The sequence below is a fragment of the Mustela nigripes genome, chromosome 4 (assembly GCF_022355385.1).
Source record: "Mustela nigripes isolate SB6536 chromosome 4, MUSNIG.SB6536, whole genome shotgun sequence".
Taxonomy (NCBI): Eukaryota; Metazoa; Chordata; class Mammalia; order Carnivora; family Mustelidae; genus Mustela; species Mustela nigripes.
In genome coordinates, this window is record NC_081560.1 from 110,922,255 (window position 1) to 110,945,911 (window position 23,657).

Genomic DNA, 23,657 nt, shown 5'->3' on the forward strand with positions numbered 1-23,657 from the left:
TATCTAGCTGATCTCCGGCTAGCTGAAGCAGTCTCAGCTTGCTACTTCTCCGCCATCTTGACTCCTCCTCCCATACTATGTCTTCTTTAACCATTCATCAGTCAATCAGGCTGCTTCCATATCTTGGCTATTGTAAATAATGCTGCAATAAACATAGGGATTCATGTATCTCTTTGAATTAGTATTTTTGTATTTTTGGGGTATATAACCAAGTGGTGTGATTGCTGGGTTGTAGAGACGTTCTATTTTTACCTTTTTGAGGAAACTCCACCCTGTTTTCCACAGTGGCTGTTCCAGTTTGCATTCCCACCAACAGTGCACGAGTGTTCTTTTTATCCCCACATCCTTGCCAATACCTGTTGTTTCTTGTCTTGTTGAGTTTAGCCATTCTGACAAGTATGAAGTGATGTCCCATTGTGGTATTAATTTGGATTTCTCTGATGATGAGTGATGCTGAGCATCTTTTCATGTGTCTGTTGGCCATATGGATGTCTCCTTTGGAGATATATCTTCATGTCTCCTGCCCATATTTTAATTATATTATTTGGTTTTGGGGTGTTGAATTTTATGAGTTCTTTATATATTTTGGATACTAATCCTTTATTGGATATGTCATTTGCAAATATCTATTCCCATTCCATAGATTGCCTTTTAGTTTTTTTTATTGTTTCCTTTACTTTGCAGCAGCTTTTATTTTGATATATTCTCAATAGCTTATTTTTTGCTTTGGTTTCCCTTGCATCAGAGAAGTATCTAGAAAAAAATTGCTATAGTTGATGTCAGAAAAGTTACCGCTTGTGTTCTCTCCTAGGATTTTCATGGTTTCAGTTATCATATTTCAGTCTTTCATCCATTTGTGTGTGTGTGTGTGTGTAAGAATATTTTCTTTTTTGAATTGGCTCGGTTTTATCTTTGTGTTTCAGTTTAGGTCATTTCTGTTGACTTATACTCAAGTTCATCGATCATTCCCTTGATTGTGTTAGTATGATGAGCTTGCTGAAAGCATTGTGTCTCTGTCACAGTGTTTCCATTTCCATCATTTCTGTTTGAGTCTTCCTTATATAGTTTCCATCTCTATGCTGAAATAATCCATTTACTCTTTCATATTGTACACCTTTTTCTGTTACAGCCCTTAAAATATCATCATCTTTTAAATTTCCTGTCATATAGTTCCAATATAAGTGTCATATAAGAGTCTTGCTTGGATTGTGATTTGTCTTTTTGGAGCATATTTTTTCTTGCCTTTTTGTAGATGTCATACTTTTTTTGTTGAAAACTAGACATCTTGTGGAGGACCCAAGCAAGTAAAGTAAATAGTTTATATGCCTAGAACTAAGCACAAATTTCCTTCTGCCAGATTTTTAGTGCAGGGGTGTACCTTTTGTCTGTATCTCAGATCCTGCTTACTCTGGCTTCAGTTATCATGTACAGAGTAGAAGGGGGGTTGTAGTCTGACATGCCCCTCTGTGCATTACTAGGGAGCCCGTTGCAGACCATGTGTCCACCCCAGTGGTCAAGGTCTGGTGAATATACTGAATTAACAGCCACTGCACTGGCTCTGCATGATGTCTTAGATAAGCATATGAAATTTTCTTCAGCTGTGGTTTTAAATTAATTTTTGCAATCTAGATGTCTATTAGTGGTGTAACGATTCAATAGGCTGTCTAGCCAAACAATGGAGTATTAGCCAGCTAATTAGGGGTTAGGTAGAGCAGTTTGTACCAGTGTTGGATATATAAGGTAGAAACATCAAGTTTCTGGGGCACCTAGGTTTCTCAGTCGGTTGAGAATTGAATCTTGATTTTGGCTCAGGTCATGATCTCAGGAGCCCGTGTTGGGCTCTGTGTACAGTGGGGAGTCTGCTTGAAGATTGTCTTCCTTTTTCCTCAGTGCCTCTCCCTGCTTGTGCTCTCTCTCTAAAATAAATAAATAAGTTTAAAAAAAAAAAACATCAAGTTTCAGAGGAGTATATACTGGTAATCTAGTTTAAATAAAAAAAATACACACACACACACACATTTGTACATATGCATGGGTAGAATATGCCAAGAAGGGTAACTCCTCAACCATCATTAACTGTGTGGCTTGTACTGGAAGTTAATTCATAAAGAGGTGGATAATGAAACTTTTTTGCCTACGCTTTATGCAAATCTGAGCTATTTGGTATTTTTTAAGTGAGACTATTATTATATTTTTATCAAAAAGGACGTACATTTTGAAGGTAAAAGTGCTGAAAGCAGAAGGCTTCCTCGTATGGAACATCACTGCATGGATCACTTTATTTCTACATGAGCTAGACTGAGGATAAATGTTTGCACAAGTATCAGATCTCAGGAGAATACATAAATGAGACGTACTAGAGGCATGTGGTGGATGGCATGGGCAGGAGGGCATTCAGACTCGCTGGAGGAAAAGCTGCCTCTTAACTGCATGCGATAGTAGTATTTCCCTCTCTCATTAAAATGCTAAGCACTGTCTGTCCTCCTAGAGGCTTATGGACTTGGTCTTTGCACCTTCTTCCTAAAGTCAGTATTTGCCACCCATGGGATTATAAGGAACTTCAAGAGGGAAGAAGTCCCCCAGAACAAAATCCAGAAAGCTGCCTTTTCTTAAATCAAATCCATAACAAAGGCAGGAAAACTCTATCCTACATCATCAAGGTAGCTGAATGAAGGTAGCTGAACATAAGGAATTGAAAGGATTAAGGAATGGAAAATCAGGCAGGATGTATGCATAAACTATAGGGTTTCTATTACTTCACTCCAAGGTCAATGTGAACAGGCTGCTTAGAGACTGAAGGTAACTCTCTCACTCTTGTCTCTTCCACCTTGAGTCCCTCCTTGTCTCCTTCCGTAGTGATGCACCCCCCATCCCCCACATAACAGAGACTACACCCCTGCTGGAAACACTCCCAGAGATGCTGGGTTCCATTTAATTCCTAGTACTCAGGGATCTTGAAACGACCTTTTAGTTTTTGTGCATTCACAGCTCTTGGTAGATTATAAAATTTCACTGTGCAAGGGTGACTTCATTTGCATTTGTGGACACACTAATGAGCAGTTATGAAGTAGGAATGTAACTGATATTTTCTGTCGTGTTCTCCTAGGGGTCTGAATTTGTCTGGTGGCATAAGGTCAGCTAATCAAAGCATGAGGGCGTGTTGCATTCGCTGTTATTAGCTGCACATGCATTTGCCTAAATAGCCGCCCCCTGCTGGGTACTCTCATCTGCCATCATCCCCGTTTCTCTCCTCAGTTTCCTTTTTCCAAACTGCACTTCAAAGGTGATAAACTATAAATTATTGCCCCAGGTTCCTTTTTCTTCCTTCCCTAGACTTTAGTCTCCCTTAATGGTTCTACTTTCACTTTTCTGGTAGAGGCTAGTCATATTCATAAGGCTTGATTGACACCTCTTGCCTGAATAATTCTGATATTTAATATTTTACTACTAAATATGGCATTGAATGTGATATGGCATGGATATTTTTTATTAGGTTTAAGAAGAAGTCTTTTATTTCTAGATTGGAAGAGATTTGTTTCAATGAGTGTTGAATTTATTTTCCACATCCTTCCTGTATGAATTGAGCATTGTATGGGTTTTCTTCTTTTACTTTTTTTCATTTTGTGAATTATATTGACCTACTTCTAGTATTAAACCATTATGAGATTAACCAAATTTAATCATGGTTACTTTTATACATTTATAGATTTATTTTGAAAATACTTTATCAAGGAGTTCTACATTTATATTAATAGATAAGAACATCTATATTTTCCTTTCTTACCATATTCTTGTCCATTTTTTATATTAAAAATAGCCTCCCAATATAAACTGTGAAGTTTTTCTAAGATGCACATTTTAAGGCTATATTTTTTCCTCTACAAAGTGCTTTAGCTGAGTCCCACCTGTTATGATTGGTACTACTGCTTTTTATTGTAATTCATTTTTAAAAAACATTTAATTAAAATTTATTTGAAGAGAGAAACAGAGAGGGTTGGGCAGGAGGAGAAGGAGAGAATCTTGAGCAGGCTCCACGCTGAGCTTGGAGCCCAAGTCAGGGCTCAATCCCATGACCCTGCGATCATGACCTAAGCTGAAACCACGAGTCAGATGCTCAACCACACAGGAACCCCTTATTTTTATTCATTTTTAAATATTTTCTAAATGTTATCATTTTTATTTAATGCGGTGTCATATTTGTTGAGAATATACTTAAATGCAAAGTTTGTGATACTTGCTCCTGTTATTCTGCGTTCATTTTATTATTGACTCCTAATGTGATTGCAAAGAAGTTTGCATGGTATTAAGTTTTAACATTGCTTAAGACTTCTTATCCGTAAGTCATCAGTTCTTATAAATGTATATATGCTTCAACATTTTATTCTCTTTTGGTTGACTGCAGGATTCTAATACATATATCTCTTAGACAAAGCTTATGAATTCTATTGGCCAAATGTTTTCTATGCTTATTTATTTAACGTCTTTTAAGCTATTATTTTCTGAGATGCGTGTCCTAAACTCCACCTCTCATGGCAGATTTGTAATCCTACCTTGTAATTCTGTTCACTTTGACTTTAGATATTTTGAAACTATTTAGCTAAGTGCGTAGATTCCAATCGTGTCATCTTCCTCATGACTCTTCCCTTTATCACGATGTACTGATTTTTATCCTTTTTTTGAGTGAAAATCAATTTTGTCTAGTATTAATATAGATAAGCAAGCTTTCTTTTGTTTGGAATATATCTGGCATCTTTTTTTTTCACCCTTTTACTTAAAACTTTCTAAGTCTTTTTTTTTTTTTTTAAGATTTTATTTATTTATTTGACAGAGAGAAATCACAAGTAGATGGAGAGGCAGGCAGAGAGAGAGAGAGGGAAGCAGGCTCCCTGCTGAGCAGAGAGCCCGATGCGGGGCTCGATCCCAGGACCCTGAGATCATGACCTGAGCCAAAGGCAGAGGCTTAACCCACTGAGCCACCCAGGCACCCCAAAACTTTCTAAGTCATTTTAAAATTTCTTATAAAAGCATCTAGCAAGACTTCTTATTTTATTTTTATGTTAATTTTTATTTTAAATATTTTATTCATTCATGTGAGAGAGAGCATGAGCGGGGAGAAGGTCAGAGAGAGAAGCAGACTCCCCATGGAGCTGAGAGCCCAATGCGGGACCCGATCTTGGGACTCTGGGGCCATGACCTGAGCTGAAGGCAGTCGCCTAACCAACTGAGCCACCCAGGCACCCAAGACTTCTTTTTAATACAGAGAATCTGTATTAATACTGAGCATACTGAGAATCTTTATATTTTAATAGGTAAATTTTATTCATTTACCTTTATTGTGATTACTGATATGTTTGCACTTTTTTTCTTTCCCATTTTTTGCTTCATATGTGTGCTTCTTCTTTGTCCCATTACCCCTTCTTTCTGGCCTTCTATTGAATGGAATGGACTTTTTAGAAATTTCCTTTTCCTCCAGTGCTTTGGAAATTGAATATTCTGATTCTGGTCCTTTAGTGCAGTGAGTCTCAATGTGTGGTCCCCAGATAGGCAGCATCAGCATCATAGGGGAAGTTATTCTTGGGCTCCATCCTAAACCTACTGATTCAGAGCCTCTGCAGGTGGGAACCAGGGTCTTTGTTTTACAAGCTCTCTGGGTGATTGTGACACACCTCAGAGATTGAATACTTTGGTGGCTTAGAGGTTACTCTTCAATTATTAATAAGCACATTTGATTAGCATAGAAAATTAATTAAAATCTCTTCCCTCCTCTCAAACAATCCAAAGACAACATTTTAACTCCAAATTCCCCTCTCATTTCTTAAATAGTTATGACATCCTGTACTTGGTTCTACTTCAGTTGAATTACTAGCTTTGTGATTGTTTAATTAATCCAAATATTGAGATTCTGACATTTTAGCCATTTCTTTTCTCAACATTATTCTCGTATGTTCCCTCTTTGTTCAGGGTTAAATTTTCTTCCTCCTGTAGCACGTTTTTTAAATTTTTTTTTTCCCTGCAAAGTTCTATTGAGTAATCAATTCTCTCAGTCTTTGAAAAGGTCTTCATTTCTACCTCGTACTTAAATGATACTGAAGTTCTGTTCAAAATTCTAACTTGATCATCTTTCTTAAAACCTTAAAAACATTATGTCACTGTCTTTTGCCATATATTTTTGCTAATGAGAAATCTGTTATTATCCAAAAATTTTTTGGATGTAATCTGTAAAAAAGATTTTTTCTTTGATTTTGATGTTATGCATTTTGTGGATTCTTTTTATTTATCCTTTACAAGACTTGATGTACTTCTGCAATTAAGGACTCATGTTTTCCTCAGTTCTGGGAAATTCTGAGTCATTTGCTCTTAAATATTTTCTCTCCTCTTTCTCTCTATACTTTCTGAAATTCCAAATGGACATATGTCATGTCTTCTTACTCTGTCATGTGTATTTCTTAGCCTTTCAGATTAAAAAAAAAAATCTTTTTCTCTCTCTGTGCTGTGTTCTAGGTAACTTACTCAGGTCTCTATTTCTCTACTTTCTGTTTTACTGTAACTAATTTGCTTTTAAACCACCGCTTTTTTTTTTTTTTAATTTTAATGACTTCACTTTTCATTTCTAGAATTGGCATTTCTTTTTCAATTCCATTTGTTCATTCTTCATATTATGTTACTCTTAGTATTATTTACTTTTTATGTCAGCTTTTTACTTATTTATTTAATTCTTTTATATTACTGTATTACATAAAATTCTTGGGATGCTAATTATCTTGTGTGTTGAATTTACTGGTTTCTTCTCATTTGCTCATTTTCCTTTCATAGTTTATAATTTTCGTTGTGGACTAATCTTCAGTGGGAGATTGTTGTTTTATCTGTGGGAGACCTATATAATATGGTTGTGGAAGTATCCTTGAAGACCGTGTGCGCATTTATTTTTACAAGATAGTTTTTTCATCCTCCCTTACTTTTTATTTACAGCCACTTGGCTTTTTTATGTTTCTGGAGTAGTTTAAATTTAAATTCCACTCTTCTACATTATGATGGCTAAGGTTTTGGTGTATAATGGATGACAGATTCTATTCTATATTAGGAAGAAGGCAAAGTTTTTTGCTTTTTCCCAGCAATGGTAGGTGGGGTTTTTCTAATTCACTTTTTTTTTTCTTTGTGGGCATGGCCACAAGCCCTTCAAGTCCATTAAAATCCATGTCTTGGGCTGCTAAAGTCCACATCTATGTTTGTATCCTCTTAGGGTCATTCCAGTGTCATTTCAGACTTATTTTCTCATTTTATTTTGTTTTTTTAAAAACGTTTTGTTTATTTGAGAGAAAGAGCATGAGTGGGGTGGGGAGTGGCAGAGGGAGAGTGAGAAGTAGGCCCCTCCGCACTGAGGAGGGAGCGCAATGTGGAGCTCCATTGTAGGACCCCAAGATGATGACCTGAGCTGAAGGCAGATGTTAGCCGCCTGAGCTACCCATGTGCCCCTAACTTTCTCATCTTAAATTCCCTTTTTGTTCTGACTATTCGAAGTTTTCCCTTCCTTTGACTTCAGCTATTAATTACATTTTGTCCCTACCATCTTTTAGATTATTTCTATTATTTTTGCCATGGGGCAGTAATCTTTATGCATGCTCCCTGAATCACATAGATATTTTGTTAAACTATATGCTATTTAATAAAATCCCAACACACCTTGTATACAGAGGTAGAATCTGTTACTGACCTTCTGAAATTCAGTCTTCTAACCCCTTGTACCCACCCTACTTGAATATGTTTACTTAACTTATAAAATTCTAATTCATCTTCTTGGGTTTTATTTGAGAATATTTATGTTCTAAATCTAATGTCCACCTACTTAATTATCATGCTTTCTGTTTTCTGTTATTCTGTGAGAAGGGTGCTCCCCCTCCCCCAAAAGGTGGTATCCCACATTTGAGGTGTTACTAGCTTTACTTTTTCCATTCCTTCTTGAAGAATTTTCTACTCCTCACATCACCTCCTTCCCAAGCACTCAAGAGTCTCTATTCCCTCTGTGTTCTCTCATCCCGAACTCTGCATCTTTGACTCAGCAGCTGGTTTCTGGGACTCCTTTCAGTCCTACATGCCTCTCACGCCCACACATTCATAATCACAAGCTGCATATCTTTCTGAGAAGGATATCAGCTGATTCTGACCGCAGAAAGCAAAAAAAGAAGGAAGAAAATTTACGTGATACAACTAATCTGGGAGACAGTAGGGGTTAGGGTTAGAGTCATAGGAGGAAAGCTGGTGTTTGGGATTGGGAAGGAAAATTCCACTTTAATCAAATGGAATAGCATATGGGCATCTCCCTAAGATAGTGTTCAGTATCAAAATGTCCAACAAATTGTGAGTTATCTTGTCAGCAGGGGAGGGAGTCCCCTCAGGAAAGATGGCACACATTTTGTTTCAGAATGTATTGGCAAGGAAAAGCATTGGATCATCTTTATTTAGTAACATTATTCTTAACATAGTTTGTGAATTGTTGCAGAGGTATAACAGCACTGTCCACACCTAATGGAAAAGATATTCCCTGAAAGGATAATTGGAAGTGAGACTATTTATGGTGTCTTTCTTTGGGAAATAGCCAGAATTATTCTACTGTGACCTTATTTACTCTTTTCCTAATGTTTTCAGTGGAAAAGGCCCACATGATTTTGTTTTCCCTTAGAGTCCTACTTGGGTAACTTGTGAAGTTTATTGTACTGTCATAGGGCTGAGATTTAGGATCTTAGAATCAGAGCATTAGAAGTGAGATAAGCTTCATAACAACAGAGTCTTTGAACTGTCTATAGAGATGTATTTTCATAGCTCATCTAAGTGGGATTTTTATTTAAAGTGCTTTGGTGCAATGTTATGCTGTATGTGGCACTTCCTAGAAATGTGTTAATGTTGTTATTTCCACTGAATCAATCTCATCTTAAATACTTCATGATTTTATACACAATGGTGTACGAGGACTCCAAGTGCCCTTTCATACACACTTTCCATTGATGGTCCACACGAAGGCTTCCTTTTGTGCTTAGGCATCACCTTTTGAATACCCACAGATTTTTCATTCTTTCACTTGATTTCACTCTTGAAAAGAAGGACGAAGTGTGAAGGGAAAATATAAAGCTGGGTCTTTTTAACCTGGAACGCACCTCTCCACACTTCTAAGAATAAACGAGGTAAGCCGTATCTATCTTCCTGGAGCTGTGTGTTCAAGAAACTCAGGGAACCAAGAGGTCTGCCTTTCTGAGAGCCACTTGAATGTCTCCAGGCTTGTTGGGGGGTGTCATGTTTTATTAATTGGGCATATACACTGAACGCAATGTTCCAGGATGGATCAGAGCTCTTCGTCCCTGAGCGCATGGAGAAGTGGTCCCTGCTGGTGGCTGCAGCCACATTTGTCATGTCCATGCTTGGGACCCTGTCCCTTGCCTGTCAGCAGGAAGGCCTAGGTAGAGGAGTTGCCGTCCTTTGCTGCTGCATGTCAGGCACGTTTTCCTGCTGCTGTCTTTAAGAAGGGTTCCTAGCCTTAAGGAGACACTGGTAAGATTTGGGGTAGAAATACCTACTGCCAGGCAGGCACTTCGCTCACTGGTTTCATAGGGGCCAGGGACTCACTCTCTGACCTCAGCCAGCAGCCCCCCCCCCCCCAGTCTCCTTTCCTCTTCTGGAAACCAGGAGGACCTAGACTTGGTTAAGTTTCCATTGTTTTAAAGGGGCAGCGGGGCAAGGGGGGGCTCTAGGATTTCCTGATTGCGAGTTAAGTACATCCTCAAAAGACAACCTCTACTTGTTCCAATGTCTGTGTGTCTGATTCTCATATTACGTTTATAATTGTCAGGTGCTCGTTTAAGTTCTGAAGAAAGACGATGTCACTTGATTCTCAGAACACTGTGAGGAAGTACTGTTATCTTCCCTGAGGCCGATGCCAGCTGGGGTTCATGCTTAGGCAGCCTGTCCTCAAGCCCATGCTCTTAAACATCATACCGCATTGACACCTGCCACAGAGCATAGCCCTTTTATGGTGGGACTTGGGGAGGAGATTAAGTTCCTGTGCGGTGGGGGCATCCTAGACATGCAAAGAACTGGCATTCAGGAGTGCGGGCTTCTTCAGTGAGAACAGCCCCATCTATTTTCTGAGCCTCAGATTGAAAATCTTTCACAAAACTTGTATTTTATTCTGCACGATGTTTATGAAAAAGCTGAGGCATCGACACAGAAAAAGAACAAAGATACCTGGGGTCTCAGCAGCAATTAGAGCGCGAGAGTGCACGTGCCTGATGACTGGTTTTGCTTATATGTAAATACCACTCGCGGTGCTAAGCAAAAAATAATTGTAATAGATTCATCAAATCATAATGCAGCCACGTTTCACTTAGAGCTTTAAACTTGCAGATGAGCTTTCCCTAAGGCTCCTGTCTGATTGTAGTTGCTATGCCTGACCTACTTACCAGCTTTTCACAAGATGGCTTAAAAGCCTCCCAGGATATAGTCATACATGGAAAATCCTCCGGGGCTAACTCTCCGTAACCCCCGATTCACGGGTCCGGTATTTGGGGGGCCACGCGTCACATATGGGAATCTTGTTCGGGCCCGTAGTTTTCACCTAGGCACAAGTCACAGGGTTCATTCTGAATACCTAGACTTGACAGTGGAGCGACCAGAGGGTTTCCGATTCAGAGGGATTTTGTGTGCATTCAGTTAGGTGTCACTGCACCACTGAATGCAAGAGAGCTTGGCATCACTTCTCAGGACTTTGGCTTTTGTTATAATTCAGTGTCACGTGTTAAATTCACTTTTGGTGATCCGCCGGTTCCTTTTCTCATTGGGTTCATGACGGGCATGAAAGGAAATGATATTGGGCTTTAAAGAAAACACTTGGTCTTAAGAGAAGTGAGTCAAGGGTTTGAGTCAGTGTTAGGATTGTCTCTCAGTCTGTACAAGTCACCTGCTGACTGGTGGAAAAATCAGGTCGTAGGGAGAAGACTGTTTTAGTCTGTGAACCTACGAGATGTGACCTTGAGCAGACGTAACAGTATAAACTACCATACTGTCAACTGATAGACTGTCTAAGGCACTGGGAGCTGGCAGTCCCATCCAGAATGGATTCCGGAAGCTTGACCCGACCCCAGGTAGAACTAAGGCGGACTTTCTGAAAGAATTTGGAAGCCAGTTGCACTCAGCCCTCTGAGGCCAATGCACGTGAGCAGGAGTGAAGATAGTGAAAAGTTACCAGCGAGAACCAGACGTCGGTGTTTCTTTCCCAGACTCCTATTCTTTTTGTCTGTTTGTTTAAGATTTTATTTATTTATATGACAGACAGAGATCACAAGTAGTCAGAGAGGTAGACAGAGAGAGAGGAGGAAGCAGGCTCCCTGCTGAGCAGAAAGCCTGATATGGGGCTCGATCCCAGGACCCTGAGATCATGACCTGAGCCGAAGGCAGAGGCTTTAACCCACTGAGCCACCCGGGTGCCCCATGGTGGGACTTGGGGAGGAGATTAAGTTCCTGTGCGGTGGGGGCATCCTCGACGTGCAAAGAATGGCCCTTAATGGCCCTGCTTCCCATCTTCACCTTCTTTTCATGGTGGTCTTCTGTTGTCCTGCGTTTAACACCTGTTGGCCTAATTAAGAATTTCACTTGGGGACGCCTGGGTGGCTCAATCAGCTAAGCATCTGTCTTCAGCTCGGATCGGGCTCCTTGCTCAGCTGGGAGCCTCCTTCTCCCTCTGCTTGCTTCTCCCTCTGCCTGCTGCTCCCCCCTGCTTGTGCTCTCTCTCTCTCACAGATAAATAAAATCTTAAAAAAAAAAGAAAGAAAGAAAGAAAGAATTTCATTTGTTCTCTTTTCACATCCTGGCCTTGAGGAATGTATTTTTATGACCCTGCATGCTCACCAGTCTAGGAGCAAACACGTGCTGGAAGTTTCCAGGAGGCATAGCTAGTGTGTACATGGAATCTGGGGAGGATGCTCACTGCGCATGGAAGTGACAGCCATGGGTTCCGCATCGGGGGGTCATCGGTCTGTGCGTAGCACAGAGAGCAGAGGGCCCTGGCCTGGCCCACTCATTCTCGTCCGCCTCATGGAGCGAACGCAGCAGCTTCGGTAGCCCAGCTTGGCTTCCTGAAACGCCTTGTACCTGGCATTTCAATGGCACAGAGCTCTTTTCTTGGTCAAGAGCTGCCGAAGGGCACTAAGTTGAACAGTGGCCATGATGACGGGTTTCTATATGACTCTCCCCTAAAAGCCCCAATCCGAAGGCAGGAAGAGCAAACTATGAGTGATCCTCCAAGAGAGGCAAGAGACGCACCCGTTGGCTGGAGTCATTAACCTGGGGACGGGAACCCCTCAGATCATCTTGATGCTGTTTTAAAATTTCCCAATATGGCTGCCTTGCCTGTAGGACAAGGGACGGTAAGAGCAAGAGGGGGAGCAACGGCTCGGCCGCCCCCTCCCCGCTGTAAGTGACCTTGACTCGGCCACCACCCCGGGTGTCGGTGCTCTTCTCTGATGAATCTTTTCCTTCTTCTGCTTTCAGCTCGGGGACCTGCTTCACAAGTTGCAGTTCGTCCTGACCTACGTGGCTCCGTGGCAGATGGCCTGGGGGTCTTCATTTCACGTGTTTGCTCAGCTCTTTGCCATCCCTCGTATCCTTTGTGCTTCCGTTTTCATCTGTGAGCTGGGAGTCACAGTTTACAGAAGCATGCTTTCCACGGAGCCCTGGCAATGAAAAGATTTGCAAGACTTTAAGATTACATTTTAACGGGACCCAGGGAGGCACTTCAGATTCCCCTTGGGCCACTTAGCTTTCGAAGTCATTGCTTAATTTTGAACCCCTCCTGCTTCCTAATGCCTCGCCAGGATTACTTTATTTTTCTCTTATTCTTCCATTTCCCACGCCCAGATCTGCATTAAGTTTATCCTCTCTTAAATGGAAAGTTACTGCTTAAATGGTTCAGGTGACTCAGTGCAAAATAGTGTAATTCAGTCTGCTATTATTAAACACGGTAGATAGGGCTGATGGCTCTGATAGACTGTTATAGATTATCTAACACCATCTTAGGATACAGCTTGGTAATCACATACTTGAGTAATATTCAAAACTCAGAATTAGATACACATAGAATTACCCAAAGTCTTCTAAAGATGAGAGAAATAATAGATGGTTTCGTTTTGTAGCTGCTCTTAGCCAAGAACCCTAGTTTTACCATTCGTACATTCATTTGGTTGCTTTGTCTGCTTTTAAGTGTTTCCATAATGATAATTAGTTTTTATTTACTTCAAAACAATCTTGAGACCCTCCTTGGAGAGATCCCTTTGACACAGATAGTGAAATTGTATGTAGGGTGTGTGCATAAGGAGAGAGAGATTAATAAAAAGAAAAAATATGCTTGAAGAGAGAGAGATTAGACAAAAATAGCCTAGACTGAGGCCTCAAATTTGCCCTCAAAGGTTTTCCTTCCCACCTCATTTATACTTTCTAAATGTGTGCTTTCCACGATGCACTTCGGGAATTACTTATTTCGGAGTTCCTAAAGGAGCTTGTTAAATAACGAAATCCCTGAGCCCAGCACATAATTCTAAAATCATGTTTCAGGGCGTGGATCCTGGAGTGTTCATCTTCAAAAGCCTGCCTGGGATCCTTACCCTCTGGCGTGTGTGACCCCCAGTTCTAGAACTTCCTTCCATACAATGTCCATACAGGGCTCATTAAGACAACTCACGAGCGGTCTCCGGGACCTGGACTTCGTGAACAGGCAGGGAAACATATGTAGGGTAATCGTTAAAGGATAATATTCTAGGCTTTTAACAGTGCCCTTCTCCAAGCATCTTTCAAGCATACCAGGAGCTGGCCTTACAATGCACGGTGTTCTGTGCTCCTATTCTTAGACCTGCATTGATATTTCTGAAATGTTTCAAGGTTATTTGGCAGAACAAGCTAAGGAAGAAAAAAAACTGCAAAGTGTGAGGGAGCTCCTCCGCCACTTTTTCCCTCAAACTGCAATCATTTTCTACAATACCAGTAATTTTGGTTTTTCTAAAGAGCCCTTTAAAACAAAGACAGCAAGCTCAAAGAGAGGTGATAGTTATTTATTTCTGAAGTGCGTCTCAGGCATCCTACCTAGAGTTGAAAGCCTGTTTACTGAATGAGAACTATGGGGTGAAGCAAATTTGGGGTCGAGAAGCTGCACAAAGAATGTGAATCCCAGTTTCATCCTAACTTCAGTCCCACGCAGATCTGTAGCATTTCTTGTGCCTGTTTATGCCTCGTTAGATGAGTTCAGCGATGCTAATTACTCCTTGTGGTTCCGCAGCTGAGTTAGGACCCTTCTGGGAGCCATAACTTTCAATTACCTGACCTGTTGGTGTGCGTTGGTTCGCGCACAAGCACTTTGTATCTGGTGCTTAACATCTCTAAGAATAAAAACGGCGTTAGTGTCTACGTCACATGGCACACGGCGCTTGTTAAATCTAAGTGTTTTCTTGGTGGGCGGACTCATTCTCAAGAAAGTGAACATCTGAGATGTAGATTTCGTTGGGCCTTTGGTGGCTCTGTTTGAGGACGCTCGATGGGTCCCTGTGCTTTTGTTCCTAAACCTGTTCCTGATAGTGACATCCACACACCCCCCCCCCCCCCACCGCAAGATACAGAGCCTTCCAAGTAACCTTAGAGCCTGACAACTGCAGTCTTGTGACAGCTGACAGGACCTGTCACCCCCTCCCCCCTTGTCCCAGGACACCTTCCCATCCTTGACTAGTTGTAAAGGTAGATACGGGTTATCTGGAAGCCAATATTGTACCATTCTGAATACAATAAGAGAAATCTTTTAGAAAACCGGGTGTGTGTGCTGAGGTTCCTAAGCCCTGAGGTTCCTAAGCACCAGGCCTGGATCCTGACTAATTCTGAAATGTTAGTTATTTTATCACTCTATTAAGAAGCTGTGGGTTCAATCCTGGCATCAGGAAGGGACTAATTTGCTCCATTTTGGAAGTGAATTAGCGTTCAGGCCAGCGGGGCACTGTTTAGTAAATTGCTTTTTCCAGTACTAGCACATCCTCTCTTAGTGTCTGAGCTGGTAACCTCCAGGGAGGGACGCGAATGCTCCCTCTTTAACTATGTGTACAGACCATGTAGGACCACTGTCTTCTAGTAGTTACGCAGGCACAGCCAGATCATTTCTGTTAGACGTGTGTACTGGGAAGCCTGCGGAATTTCTCTTTGGAACATCATTTCGAGCTTCGGATGATTTGTTTCTAACTTCAAGGACTGACGTAGATGTTTTCATTTTAACTGTACACTACAACAAGCTTTTGACAGAGTCACCGTGTCCCCGTGGGAAAGAAACCAAGAGGGCTCCTGCGTGGGCTGTCATTGGAGTCCCCATTTCCTGGCGTTGCCCAAGCAGCTACAGCCACAGGCTTTCATATCTGGCCCGAGCGTGCTGCATTTCTTTATCAATCTCCCCCTAAATAAAACAACCTCCGGGGGCACCTATCCATGTCTGCCCTACCTCGGACCTGTTAAACTGTGTTTCCTTTCCCACCACATTGAACTTCATTTGCAGCTTCACACGGCTTTCCTGATGTAGCTTCTGGCTAATTGCGTCTGGCGTTTGACAAATGGACGACATACTCTTGGGGGAAATACGTAGAATCAATGAGAAGAGCAGGGCCAGCCTCTCTGGGAGGCTGCCCAGCCCCAGCTCCATGGGGCTTTGTCCTGGTTTTTCTGCAACACCACCACCCCCCAACCCTGAGCCCTCCTGCCATCAGAGAAATCCCTCCCGTGGCTCTGCCTTCTCACATTTTTTTCAGTACCTTTACTCCATGACATCCCCTGTGCAGGTCCCTTTTCTTCCCGAGACAAGGGTCATGGTTTATTTGGTGCGTTTTGTGACCCGGTATTTTGGTATTTTCAGCTTTCCGATGAAGAGAAAACGGATGGCGGTGACAGATCTCACAGCAGCTCGTTGTTCTGTAGCTCTGTGTGTGAACCCAGGTCAAAATAAAAGGGATTGGATGTAGACTGTAGCCCCATAGAGATCTTTTTGATACCCAAACAAATCAGCACCAGAATGGATTATTAATGATGGACATGTCAATTCCCTCCTGGCGTTGCTTGGAAGGAAATAGCAAGTTGAAAAAAATAAAATAAAGATACAGTTATTCCTGAAGCAAAACTCTGAGCTAAAGTCTTTGAAAATAACGTGGGGATGTGTCTGCAACCACACAAGGCTCTCCATTTCTGGATTCTGTAAACGGGTGGTGAGGTCCCCACGGCCACCCCTCCACCAGCACGTGGCTGAGAGGGAATGAAAGCATCTGGATGCCTGGGTCACTTCTATGTCCTGATGGTCAGTGACACATAGAGTCTGTCTGTGCCAGGCATTCCTTTCTTACTTTGTGCCAGAACCTTCGGAACACAGGCTAAAGAAATAAGACTTCCATTTGTGCAGCTGAGAGAAAGCCCTCTTCGAGGTGGGAAGATCAGCCTGGTAGGAGATCAGATCAGACTGGTAGGGGGACGCTCCGAGCCCCCACCTGAAGGGACAAGGGACAAGGAACAAGGTGCCTATGTAAGCCCTGGACAGTCTGGCACCTTGTTGGCCTCTGCCACCTCAACCATGGGTCTCACTGTCACCCCTGCACCGCAGGGACATGTGGGATTGGCAACTAGGAGCAGTTCTCCAGTGATGGAGAGAGACTGGGGAGGGACAAGCCCTCGGGGCACCTTCCTCAGACTTCTAGAGATCAGTTCACTGGTCTTCGTCCAAGTATGGCAGCGGTACTGATTTTAATGTTGGACGGTTATGTTTCTGATCAACCAGGGTGTGTCAGAGTGAGTCCCACCAGTAAGTGAGAAACCCATGCAGCGTGTAACATGCTGTGAGTTCATGTGTCTACACTTCTAGCTTTTAAAGCAGACATGACTCGAGCCATCAGTGTTCAACATATCATAACATACTTTTTGAATAGTGTGAAGAGAGTCTTTGAGAAACAGAGATGCTACCTTCTCACACAATGGTATTTATTTCTTCTAAAATGTGTAATTTAATTTTAATTATTTATAAAGCTACTTAATACTTCAGCAAGTATAGCACAGTGCGTTTTGCCCCACTAATGATACCCTAGTAAAAATAAACTGTTCTTTTCAAACCTCAGATATTACATCTTTGCCATAAATCACCCTGAGACCGCTGGGATTTTTATGAGAATCATTTGGTTTTGACGCTGGCGAAATGAGACCTAGCGGGATCCTACTGAAAGTTTTATATCCCTGACTCAGTACACAGAGAGATCACATACATGCCATCTTTTCTTTCCTTGGCAAGAAAACAGCTTTCCTATAAACAAGTCAAAATCTGAAATAATATTTCGATACATAATGACACTGAAAAAAGTGGTGTTTTTTTTGTTTTTTGTTTTTTTTTTGCCTTAACTCCGAATTATCAGATTCTGCCATGCTTTTCTTTCAGACGATGATCACCTCCATCTTCTCTACCCCACTGAGCCCGTTCCTCGGGAGTGTCATTTTCATCACCTCCTATGTCAGGCCAGTGAAATTCTGGGAGAAAAACTACAAGTAAGATCCTAAAGTTGATGCTAACGTGCTTTGCTAAAATTCGTGCTTCCTGATGTTCCTTGACCTTCCTCCGTGTCAGGGCTCAGCCTTCATGCCTCGCCGGTGGCTGGGGGCTGAGTGTGTCCCCCGGGAGGCTTCCTCTGTTCATCGCTCAGCACTGGGGGTGGGATTGGGGTGGGAGGGCGCCAGGGCTCTGAACCGAACAGGTCTGATCGCAGCTCTACAGTCGGGTACCAGCCTGGGTTTTGTTGGTCGCGCAGGAAAAATGAGTTCCCTCTGCCAAGTATTGGCATTTGCCCTCAGAAAGGTTGTTGAGGGAGCCCCCGGCGGGGATTGCCCCTGGACGACACGTGTCCCCTGTCGGCTGTACCTTCCGTGAGCATCCTGAGCGTGTCGCGTGTAAGTGTGCGCACTTCACAGCTCAACACGATGGAGAACACCAGGTGTTCCAGAGCGCAGGTGTTCCAGAGCATTCAACTTGCAGAAGTTATTTATGCCTTTTCTTGACTATGTGGCCGGGCCAGTCACAAACCTCCTCCAGCAAACAGTGATGCAGTGGGGGCGCCTACTTCTGAAGGGAAGGCGTGAAGGCAGAGTCATGTTCCACCAACTAATTTTCCAGAACTCCTGAGGGCTTGGGGGGAGTGAGGGGAAGGTGCTGCGGACAGGTGGTCGTGGAGAACACCAGTGAGCCGGTCCATCTTCAGCTGGGGCAGAGGAGAAGGACTATTCCAGAACCCTCCCCTCCTCAGCCATACCTGCGCTGAGCCCCATAAACCCTGGTCGACCTTCCACGGTATTTTTGACACGACATTTTGCATGACTCGGGCACTTGACGGTGCGCTCTTGATGTCCTATACAAGACACCACTAATGTAGGAGGTCTGTGGTTTCTGTTTCTCCCCTTAGAGGGTTCCTGCGACCATAAAATCACACCCTTGTGGGACGGGCAGTAGGGGTGAGTAATTAAAACTCAGCCTGGGGCATCTGCCCACCTGGGCTCATGTCTCACCTCTACCACCTAACGCTGGTGACCTCAGGTCTCTCTCTCTCCTCTTCTGTAAAATGGGGGCAAAATGAAGGAACCTACTTCACAGACTTGCCGTGAAGAGAAAATGGGTTCATATACATAGAGCCCCATGTGAGCCTGTACTGTTATGATTCTTCTCTGCTGTGCCTCGAAGTCCCTATGGGGCCAGGGATGGGGGGGGTGGCAGGACTCTGTGGGGAGACCCTCTGGCACGATCCTCATATTCAAGAAAGGTGGGATTTTTGCAGTACAACGAGTACCTGTGTGAAATTTTGCACAGAAACACAAGTCCTATTTTGTGTGTGTTTAAGGAGAAACCAAGCATATTTACAGAGCCAGAGAGTAAAAGAAAAATGACAGGCACGGGCTTGTTACTTTCAGTTTCCTTAGGGGAAGACAAGTTGGGGTATCTTTTTGGAGCTCTGAAAACCGCATTTACACCTGTCACTATAGAGGACCCCCGCAATGCCTTTGCCCTTAACCATGCAGAAAAGTGCAAGATTGTTTCAACAATCTTGAAACAAGATTGTTATTACAAGAGATTTCCTTTTTGTCTCCTAGTCTCAGATAAATTAGGAGTCAGTCTTTCTGGCCTGGAATCTGACATAAGCAAGATGCATCCCCATTGAGCTGGACAGAGCTTTAAGGGTCCCTGACAGGAAGGGGGCGGGGACAGGCTCTGGGGGGAGTTTAATTGCCAGGTGGTCTCCTAACTCACGTGGGGAGCAAGGTGCTTCTGGACGTCCATGTTTGCTCAGTTTCTTCACTTGCAGGTTTCAGTCTGGTTCTTGAACCGTTGGCTTCTGGGGCCTCCTTGCGTGTATGGGCCTCTAGAGCAGGGTCCCCATTTCCTTACTCTGTGTCACAAATAATTGATTCTGTCGTGAGCTGCTGTGAACTCGGTTGAGCGCTGTTAGGTGTGGGAGGGGTCTGCCTTCACTTGGCCTGGCTGTGGATGGGGCGGGGTCTGCAGGCATGTGGAAGGCTGTCCAGCCTTTACGAGGTCTCTCTGAAGGGGCCAACTCGGGGAAAATGTTCAGTGCTGCTGGGGAAAAAAGTTCCTGATGCAAAACCCAGGCTGGTCGCCTTGTGGGACATCAGAACACGGAGCCCTGTGCCCAGCTGCTTAAAAGATCAGTGATGGAGTTCTGGACAGTAAGAGGAGGGTATCAGGAAAGGAAATGGCAGGAAATCTCATCTGGATCCCTGTAAAGGCTCTGGAAAGCTCATTCTGACTATCTTAAACTGTTGGTTTTTCTTTTTTTATTTTATTTTTTTTTAAAGATTTTATTTATTTATTTGACAGAGAGAAATCACAAGTAGATAGAGAGGCAGGCAGAGAGAGAGAGAGGGAAGCAGGCTCTCTGCTGAGCAGAGAGCCCGATGCAGGACTCGATCCCAGGACTCTGAGATCATGACCTTGAGCCGAAGGCAGCGGCTTAACCCACTGAGCTATCCAGGCGCCCCTGTTGGCTTTTATTTCAAATGGTAATGACTGCCCGCCTGGTTTCTGGCTGGAGAGCATCTCTGTGGCTGTCCTGCATCTCCATGACTGTCCCACTGCCTACAACAGAACACTTGGTTACCAGGTCTTGGATTCTGTGGACTTGGTTACTACTCGTCCCCTGGCTTTCAAAGGCTGATCACAAATCCTCTTCCTCTGGAGTTAGGGGGCACATGCTGCCGGAGGGTGCCCCGGCATGCCACCCCCTGCCTGGGCTGTGGCCCTTGCACTCACAGTCCCTTCTCCTGGGCCTCTTCTCCCTCTCCACCCCTGCTGCCTCACTTGCCAGCCTTCCCAGTCCTCCAGGCTTTCTCTCAGCCCTTTGAAAGCTGACTTTGTTCCTGCAAGTCTCCAGTGAGCCCAGCACTAATGAAACCATTTTATATTTTTTTTAAAAATTTTTAAAGATTTTATGTATTTATTTGAGAGAGAGCACAAGCAGGGGAAGGGCAGAGGGAGAGGGAGAAGCAGTCCTCCTCGCTGAGCAGGGAGCCCAATGTGGGACTTGATCCCAGGACTCTGGGATCACGCCCTGAGCCGAAGGCAGACACCTCATCGACTGAGCCACAGGTGCCCCATGAAACCATTTCAGAACCTTAAGGAACTGATAAGTAAATCACCAGCCACCTGGTGATTTCCAAGCCAGTCTGGTTCCCCCCACCTGGGCTATCTTGAAATCCACAGGCTTCCTGTTCCCCAACACTGCTTCTCCCTGGGACACACATGTGTCCTCTGCCCTCCTGACTCCCCTGCACTCTGGTCAGATCTGCACATGGAGCATCAGGTTCCATGCTGCCCCAGAGGCCTGTGGTGGCTCGTAGCTGCCTGAAGAGAAGAATACCACCTGGTCCAGCCCTGTCAAGTAAGGAGCTCTGCAGTGCTGGGAATGCTGTGCACCTGCACCGTCCAATATGGCGGCCCTACCGTCCAGGTATGGCTAATGACCCATTTGAAATGGGGCCAATGTGACTGAGGAACTGAATTTTTTTTTTTTTTTTTTTCTGTTAGAGAGAGAGAGCCCGGGGAGGGGAGGAGCAGAGGGACAGGGAGAGAGGGAATCTCAAGCAGGTTCTTTGACCAGCTAGGAGCCTGATGCAGGGCTCGATCTCACAATCCAGAGATCGTGACCTGATCTGAAATTAGGAATCAGACACATCATGGACTGAAGCCCCCAGTTATCCCCTGAATTTTTACTTCTTCTATTTAATTGTAATGAATTCAATTTCAATAGCCACATGTGTCTAGAGACTACCACGATGTACAGCACAGGTCTAGACCCTCCTCAGTTTTAATCTCAATTTCCAGCTTATTACCCAAAACATTCTGTCACACCTCACACATTGTGGCTTTTTCATCCCAAGCCTTGCCTTGGGCTGTGTCCTCCACCTAAGTGTCCTTCCTGCCCCGGGACCTCTCCAATTCCCATCCACCCACACCCACCCAGATTCCACGTCTTGATGGACTCAAAGGGGGTTAGGTTCAGGAGGCCTTTGAGGTGAGAGGTATTATCTTTGGAAGATGGCTGCTATAATACCTGTGGCCTGTGGCCATCAGCAAATTCTACCCAGGATTGGCAGAGATAATACTTATCGCCAAGTCTAGACCTGTTTCTTTTTCATCTTGTGTCGCTGAAAGGCTATGCGCATAGTAGGTGTTGTCTAGTTCTTAAACGAACTGAGTCCCGCGATAGTGTGTAAAAGGTAAAGGAGATCTTCACCTCGGTCTCATTTGCCAGTGTTAGGAAGTTCCCTGTTAAAATGATGTTCTCTCAACTAATAAGGTCTTAAAAATCTGTCTCGATGAGCTCTGCCCGGGGTCTCCACTTAAATTACAGACAACGGCAACAAATGCACTGTAATTTATAAATTGTAATGTGCCTTGTGTGTATAAATCCCCGTATGATAGAAACATTCTGATATTATGATCTATCACCCTTCTCCTTGCATATGAACAATCACTAAATAGCCAAACTTTGTTATGACCATGAGACAAATGTTTAGGCTAGAAATATTGATTCGTGTTTTGGTTATCCTGGCCAATATCTTGGTCCTAAAGAAGTTGACTATTTTTAGTCCTAATGAATGAAAAGTTCCATTAATAATGAGTCTGTTGGGATAGATCAGAAGTCTTGTATAAGATATTAAACCCCATCACTGTGAGGAGACGCATAGAACAACCACGTGAAAGGCAAATACGGCTTTCGTGGCAGTTACATTTCTATCACATTCTCCAGATTGCTTTTAAAATGTTAAATCAGGGGCACCTCGGTGGCTCAGTGGGTTATGCCTCGGCCTTCAGCTCAGGTCATGATCTCGGGGTCCTGGGATCGAGGCCCAAATGGGGCTCTCTGCTCAGCGGGGAGCCTGCTTCCTCCTCTCTCTGTCTGCCTGCAGCTCTGCCTACTTGTGATCTCTGTCTCTCAAATAAATAAATAAAATCTTAAAAAAAATAAAAGCTAAGTCAGGGGCATCTGGGTGGCTCAGTTGGTTAAGCATCTGCCTTCAGATCAGGTTATGATCCCAGGATCCCAGGATTGAGCCCTGTGTCTGGCTCTGTACTCAGCAGAGAATCTGCTGGTCCCTCTCCTTCTCATTCTGCCTCCCCGCACCCACCCCGGCTTGTGCTCTCTCCGTCTCTCTCAGATGAATAAAATCTTTAGAAATAAAATGTTAAATCATTCTGGGCATCATCCTCCACAAATGAGCACCAAGTATCTATGTGAGGGCTGTGCTAGGCTTTAACTAACAGGAGTCACTCTGCGAATGGTCTGCAGAAGCATCCTCTCTGTTCCATGTCCTTGGTCCCAGTCTAGTTAGCGAGAAGATAATCAGCATTACTTAATCCTCAGCTCTCCCCACGGCAGTGGTCATTTGTCAGAAACTTTGAGCTTTGTTGTTCGTCAGAACCCGGCCCATATGCCTGGTTAAGTGTTTGGGAAATTAGTCCATGAGCCTCGGTTAACTCATCTGTGAAATGGGGTGGCAGGCTCTCCACCCCTCCAGAAGTCATTAATTCCAAATGAGACATGGTTCACTGTGGTAAATGCGCAGGTCATTTCTATGTACAGCGATTTTATCCTTAATCCTGTCCAATTTTGTTCCCCTTTCCTATATTTCTATCTTCTCTCATTAGACTTTTAATTCAGTTACGTCGAGACGTATTTTATACGTCCTTGCAGCCGATCAGAAATCCTTTCTGAAATGGCAGAGCACCATCCTACCAACCGGTGAAAAGACACACGTGTAGACCGTGTGACCTCAAGTCCACAGACAGCACGCTGTCACATGCCCCTTAAATATTTGTCTTCGCCTTTAAGTGCTGTGTTTCTTTTGATGTCTTACCCCGTCACAGAGCCTTTGAGCTGTGCTTTGAGCAGCAGAGTTGCCTGAGTTGAAAAACATCTCTAAAGCATCATTATTTTGTGGTTTATCAAAAGACAGACTATGTGATCCAAATATTTCAACTAGTCTCTGTGGGCTCCTGTGAATCTTGCTGTGTTACTTCCCAGTGCCCTCGTGGGTTTGGAATACAGAAGCAGGGCTAG

General features: G+C 43.5%; 1 protein-coding gene across 2 annotated transcripts in view; it reads left to right on the forward strand.

Moving 5' to 3' along the window:
* The window catches only part of PCNX2 (pecanex 2), a 313,350-nt gene that overhangs the window by 217,470 nt on the left and 72,223 nt on the right, over positions 1-23,657 (forward strand). For both annotated transcript variants that reach the window (XM_059397306.1, XM_059397305.1), the window contains exons 22-23: positions 12,535-12,643; positions 17,451-17,580. In XM_059397306.1, coding sequence (XP_059253289.1) covers positions 12,535-12,643; positions 17,451-17,580 — 239 coding nt within the window. The remainder of the gene's footprint in view (positions 1-12,534; positions 12,644-17,450; positions 17,581-23,657) is intronic.